Genomic DNA, 6,754 nt, shown 5'->3' with positions numbered 1-6,754 from the left:
GAGGAAGGCACAGAACAGATTAAAGCCCTGACAACTGTGTCACACCTGAGGCCATGACACAGTTACGTGTTCAGCTATTTGTGCTTAAGCACCCAAAGGGTGGGCACCGCTCTAAAATAATGTAATACTTTTTGTTTGGCTTTATCACCATGATGCTCAAACACACTTTAGCTATTTTCCTCACATGGAAATAAATAAATAACAAAGAGGTTGCCTTCCTGTTCCCTGTGGCCCCGGAGGTTTTTTAGGTGCTCGGGGTGCTCCTGTGCCGCGGCGGGAGCTGCCTGCCAGCCGCCCTTGCTGAGGGGGCCGTGGCGGGATGCGCTGTGCCCCTTGGCCTCCCCTCAGCTCACCGCACCTGCCCTCGCCTCACCCCACCCTCCTGCGGACCTTCCCCCTCACAGGGCCGCCCCGGCAGGCGGCGGGGCGTTTGCCCCGCAGCCCGGTTACTGCGACCCCACAACCAACACCGTTAGCCGGGAGGGCGATTAAAATAACATGGGGCTCTTCTGGGCACTAATGGGATTAGAGGCGAGGCCGGCAAGGCGCGGGCAGCGCTGCGGCCATGGCGCGCCTCTGATGGCGGGAGGGCAGCGCGGCGGCTGCGCCTCATGGGCGGGGGCGGGATACCCCAGGTAATCGGGGAGGGCAGCGCGGCGGGGGCGCCCCGGCGGCGGGCAGCGATGGTGGGGAAGGCCTGCTCGCCCCCGGGGCGAGGGCGGGCGGCGGCCGCCCAGAGATAGCCCAGGTGAGGAGAAGGCGCAGCGGGGGGCCTGGTCGGGGCAGGGAGCGCGGCGCGGTGGGAGCGCGGCGGGGAGAGGGAGGCGCGGCAGTGGGTCGGGGGAAAAGGAGCGGGGGGCTGCGAGGAACGGAGTGCGACAGCGGGAGGAGGAGAGGAGAGCGGGCCCGGGGGAGGGCAGAGCGCGGCAGGAGGCGGAGGAGAGCGTCAGCTGGAGCGGGGATAGCGGGAGCGCGGCGGGAGGCGGAGGAGGAGAGCGTCAGCTGGGGGCAGAGATAGAGGGAGTGCGGCAGGAGGAGGAGGAGGAGAGCGTGAGCCGGGGGGGCAGAGAGAGAGGGAGCGCGGCAGGAGGAGGAGGAGGGGAAGAAGCGCGACGCAGGGACGGCAGATGCCTGGAAATAAAAATTTGATGATTGCATGCAGCGGCTGGAGAGACTCTGTCGGTGGCGGCGGCGGGGACGAGGCAGGGACAGGGGGGGCGACGGCAAAATGAAGTATCAGAAATACCTGACTGTCTTGCAGATGGCCATAGGGGTGACCGCCTCCAACAGGGGCAGTCTGATGCCCTTAAAGAGGAAGCTGTGGTGAGTAGGCACAAACGGGGCCGCGGGCACTGCGGGCCGGGCCGGGCGCGGGCCGCGGCGGGACGGCCGGGCGCGGCGGCGGGGGGTCCCCGCGGGCGTGAGGGGCGCCGTGCCCCGACCCGGCCTGCGGCTCCTGGCGGGCATCGCCGGCGCACAGAGTTCCCGGCGGATTCGCCGCCGGCCGCATGGAAACGCCGGGAGGCGTTGGCGGAGCTGTCCGCGCCCGGCCCGGCGGAGGACGCGGCCGGAGCAGGCTCCGCTCCCGTGGGCACGGCGCTGCCGGACCCGGCACAGCGGCAATGGCAGCGCGGGCTGAGGGCGCGGGAGCGGCTCCGGCGGGGGCACCGCTTGCGTGACAGTGACAGCCCGAGTGTGGCCGCCGATGTAGCGCAGTGTGCTCCCGCCCCGGGCTGTGCAGAGCCGGGTCCGAATTCCCTGCCCTGCCTGCTGCTGGCAGGTGTGCCGAGAAAATGCGAACCGGGAGACGCAGGTCTAATAGATTAGCGAGCGCCAGAGGTAGTGCAGTTCAAATATGGTCATTTTTCCTTAAACCCTGCGTTTCCCCTCACTGATTCTCACTCCTTTTGTGCTCACTGATTGTGTGCTGAACTGATTTTTCTGGATGAATCAACAACATGTTATGAAAAATGTATTAAAGTGTAGTGGTGTAATGTGGGTGAGTAGGGCACTGACAGGCGAATGGCACTGCAATACCCAGTCACTCGTGGGCGGGCAGGAGCCCACTGTTAGCTCCATGGGAGCAGCGGGACGTGTCATCATCTGGACAAATCATAAGGAGGAAATATGTGAACTTGTCAGATCTTCTGAGAGGAACATGTCAATCACAAAATTGTACACTGAGAATTTCTTACCTGTAAAAACCAGGAGTGATATTAAGGTAGTAGTGGTCATACAGTTTTCTTTCACTGTACTTACCTGGTCCTGGTGAAGCAAGGTGAAGTGTCACAGAAGGCGTGATAGGTCATTTTAGTTAAACACAGATAGTTTGCAAATAAAATATTTTCGTGTCATCAGTTGCAACAAAAATGGGTTTTATATGGATTGTAGAATGTAGATTTTTTTATACTTTGCTTCTCCCCACAGTTTCAGCTAGTATAGACAGTGTCAAGAAAATGTATCAGTTGAAGAAACAATGTGGAATTAGTAAGCTTTCTGTCATTAATTCCAGATCTTACTATTCCTTGCAGGTGGAACACAGTTTGATGAATCTGTTCATCCTGATTGTTATGACAAAAATCAAATGAAGTTGTAGACAAAAATATCTTGTCATGCAGATAAGTTTTATTACATTTAATCAGAGGTTTTTACAATGTATTTGGTAGTTTGTTTCTGGTTATGTAAGTTACATAAAGTGTAGCATACCTATTTTACCCTCCCCAAATGCCACTCCTGTCTGTGTGCAGCAGTGGATGCAGTTGGATGTTACCTCTTTTGAGAAGTTTAATTATGGGAAGTGTAACAATGACACTTGTTCTATTTAATATTTCGTATGTCTTCTTGGAAGTGTTTTATTTGCTGGCGTGTTAAGGGAAAGCTATATATATTTGTGTTCTTTAAGAATACATCTGAAAGAACCTGATTCAACTCCTTGTCTTCAGTTGGAGCTAGATCAACTCTATATTGTCCTGTTTCGTGGTGAGATTCTGTGCTTTTTGAGGTGTAGCAAAATTTTATGGTGACTCCACACTAATTCATACCACAACCATTGCATTTCATAACACTTCTAACTTGACATCATGTTGCTGCAATACAATGCTGTGTGAAATCTTAATCTAAAAGTGTCAAAGAAAAATAAGATAAACTTTTTTTAAAAAAAAATTCTAGGGAGATGTGTGAATTACTTTATCATTTGAAGTATGTCTCTGGGATATTCTTATTAATAGGTGACATGATATGTATTCTCATTTGCTTTAAGAACTTTAATAGCATTAAGCATTATCTGTATGGACAGATTTTATATGTATGGATGAAATGCTATTTTCTGATGCACTTCTCTAAGTGCTTAAAGGTATTTTGTCATGTTGAAGTTTTCTTATTTGTGCGCAGTCTTTATCAAATAATGCATTAAGAAAATCTGAACATTAGAGAGAAAATATGTTACTGTTACTCAAATCAGTGCAATATTTGTGTGTATTTACAATACATAAACCAAAAACCTATTCCAATACAGCATCACTGGAAATCTCAAAAATGCCTAAAGAAAACATGTAAATCAAGTCCGTCTATAGTCACAGAGTGCTTTTTAATCTATTTTTATTTTGGTACTTTTAAAAAATTAAAAAATTCTGTCTTACCAATGAGATTTATAAGCTCTTTGATGTGTGAATCTGTATTGTAAGTGGAAATGAAGACATAATTTAATAAAAAAGGGTTAAAATGCTCATCCTTTTGTTGTTGGAGATAATCCACCTGAATCCTACTGAAAGAAAATGAAAAAGGTAACAGCAATGTCTTAATTCTTTAGAGAGCATCTGTCACTCCAATTTTCTCCTGCTTTCCTCCCCTCCACAAAAATGTGAGTCTTTTTCTGTGTTGTGTGGAAGCAGAACTACAAATTAAAATACCAATATCTCACGATGGGTTAACAATAAATAGTTATTAAGTGGCCAAGAATAAACCAGGCGATTAAACAGCGAGAAGGAAGCTATGCCACTGGCTTTCAGCGGGAGGTGGAGGAGACAGAAACCTGCTTTGTGTGGAATTTGTAATTTTATGATGAGGTTTACTTGGGGCAGTAGTTTTGGACTCAGTGCTGGAGGAAGCTGCTGGAGTCTTGAACTGCTGATTCAGACCCTTTCCTGTGTGTGTGCAGTGTTGTAATCTAATATGTAGGAGCCTAAACGAGATGAGTAGGATGTTTTTAATCCTCTTGCTGGAGGGACAATATTTGGATAGAAAACCCACCATCATAAATCTGTTAGTACAGGTAGAGTGCAGCAGGGACTAACATCTGCAAAGGTGGTCAAGAAAAAACTGACAGCTGAACTGGGAGTAGTTTAAAACTAGTAAATTTTTATAAATATTTACTGAAATCCCAATATGTGCAACCCGAGTCCTTTTACAATAGGGAAACACTAAATCACATTATAAAGGGAAGCTACACAGGTAGACCATAATTTTTTGTCAAACTGATTATTTTGTTTCTCTGCTACAAGGCAAAGGTAGCAGGCAAATAAATAAACAAATGCAAAAGAAAAAAACCAAGAAAACCCCCAACAGGATATCCTATCCTTTCTAGTAGTTCTTCTCACTAATATTACCTGCTGTGTCTTACAGCATTTACCTTTCCTCTGAAAGAGTTCTGTGCTTTGGTGAACACCCCCTCTGCTCCTCTTGGTGTAGGGAAGTGCAGCATCATGAAAAAAGGCAAAAAGCTCAGTTAGTGAGAAGTTTTCATTGGGGAGATTATGGAAATGGCTGAGACTATTCCATATTTGCATTCTTTTAAGAATGATTGGTAGCTGTCTGAGGCAATCTAGGTTACAGAAAAGAATGCAGATGCAGTGCACTACAGAATTTTAATTTTGACAGGTTCCATTTCCTCTGTTTGGTGCTGTTGTTAAAAGAATGTGTGATAGAAAAACCTGGATGTTAAATGATAGCTGCTTCTTGTAAGATACTGCGCAGGCACATTTATTTTCAAGCGTAGGAGTAAACTTATTTGAAGTCAGTGAGGAGTAACCAGCATGTCTGGAATTAAGTACTTATCTGAATATTTTGTTTTCTCAGAGTCTTTGTATTTAAGCTGGGTCTTGGCTGTAGAAGCCCAGGCTTATAATGAAGAATGTCTGCTTTATCATTAGGACCGTCTCTAGGGAGAAAAGTGCCATTGTTTGTTTATGTTCCAAGTAGTGTCATATTTAGTATAATTAAATAATGGAAAATGTCACCTTAATGTAGGAGAAAGAAAACATCAAAGATTGATCTTCATGGTCTCTACAGATCTCTGTGGAAAAGTACAGATCTTCAGAATGGATGTTTTCCATTTTTGATTACTGCTTCCAGTTAATATTGTTTCAAATGGGGATAAAGATTTCAGTTTAGCCCATTGTAAAGCTTGATTTAGGTTGCAAGTTAATTAATACTTTTTTTTTTTTCCTGAGGAAGACAGGATACCATCCTGAGAATCAGCATACTTGCAAGGTGCACAAGAATTCAGCATAGTGTATGAGTGCTCCGTGTCTCTAACATTGTTTCAAACTTGCCTTTTATTTTCTCAAAAGAATATTAATACTGCGTAACTATAATTGTTAGGATTTCCAGTCTGATCAATGGGAGTGAATTTCAGATTTTCCAGCCTTGTGTTTGAGCCAGAAGCCAGAAGTGATCACACTGAGCTGAGCCCAGTCTCTGTCCTCACTTTCAGTGGTGCTGAGGAAGCCTGGCTTCTAAGAGGAGGTATAATAATTATGGGAATTTTATACATCTGTCAACTGAGATCTGTGTAGCACCAGAGGCAGAAGTTTCTGAGAAGTTTTCCTTCGATGTTACTACAAGAACTTCAGTGCTTTCTTTATAGGATAGGCAGGCAACTTGCAGTATATGAAAAGTGTAATGATTGTGTCACCATTGGAAGTCTTGTTGAGGCTGCATAGTTGTCAAAACCTTGTCCATTCTGCATTAACTCTGGTACTAATACTGCACTTGGAAAACAAATACAGAAAATGTGTCACTTCAAGGCACATTTTTTTAAACATTCTGATACTGACTTTTATAAAATTGTTCCAAAATCTAATCACTGAACAAGACGAGAGTTTATGAAGTTCTTGAAAGATTTTCAGTGTAACTGGTCTGTCTAGAAATTAACCTGACGTTAGCAATTTCAAACATAATTTAACTACAAAAGACTATTAGGTAGTATTGAAATTTGTTATAAATAGTAATTATATGTGAATACAATATAAATATAGATTTTATTAGTGAACTCACATTATACTTACACCATCTGATTATTTTATAATATGTAGCAAGTCATTAACCCTGATAGGACACTTCATCTTGAAGTCACTGTTGCACATTATTTTGTGAGTCTGCTGAGCTTGTCAGTGAAATCCAGATAGTGAAAGTTCAGGGTTTTTGCTTATTTTACAAACTAGAGAAATAATTGTGAGTCATGGTTATGTAATGTGATATATGATCAGGAAGCAGTCAAGGTCAATGAAACCATTGTAAGAATTGTGGATAATAAATAAGGGCCTCAGACTCCAGGTGGGATATACGAAACGGCTCAATTTTACTTGACTAAAATTTTCAAAAGTTAGTGAATTGGGTACCTTTATTTAGGATTCCTGTGATGAGCTCCATTAAAAAGGTGTTATGTTTCCAGAGTATTAAAAACATTATTTGAGCAGAAACAACAAATTTGAAGTAAGACTTCAGGAATTATTAATTGCCTTCAAAGATCCTTATG

At 44.7% G+C, this 6,754-nt stretch overlaps 1 protein-coding gene across 1 annotated transcript in view; it reads left to right on the top strand.

The window, feature by feature from the left end:
• Positions 1 to 1,029: 1,029 nt before the first annotated feature.
• Positions 1,030 to 6,754, top strand: part of LOC117001998 (tight junction protein ZO-1-like) — a 137,444-nt gene continuing 131,719 nt past the window's right edge. The window contains 1 exon segment of the mRNA XM_033070768.2: positions 1,030 to 1,323. Within this exon segment, the coding sequence (XP_032926659.1) occupies positions 1,229 to 1,323 (95 nt within the window). The 5' untranslated portion in view covers positions 1,030 to 1,228.

This window comes from Catharus ustulatus, chromosome 12 (genome assembly GCF_009819885.2).
Source record: "Catharus ustulatus isolate bCatUst1 chromosome 12, bCatUst1.pri.v2, whole genome shotgun sequence".
In the NCBI taxonomy this organism is placed as follows: domain Eukaryota; kingdom Metazoa; phylum Chordata; class Aves; order Passeriformes; family Turdidae; genus Catharus; species Catharus ustulatus.
This window is presented reverse-complemented; position numbering and strand designations above follow the sequence as displayed.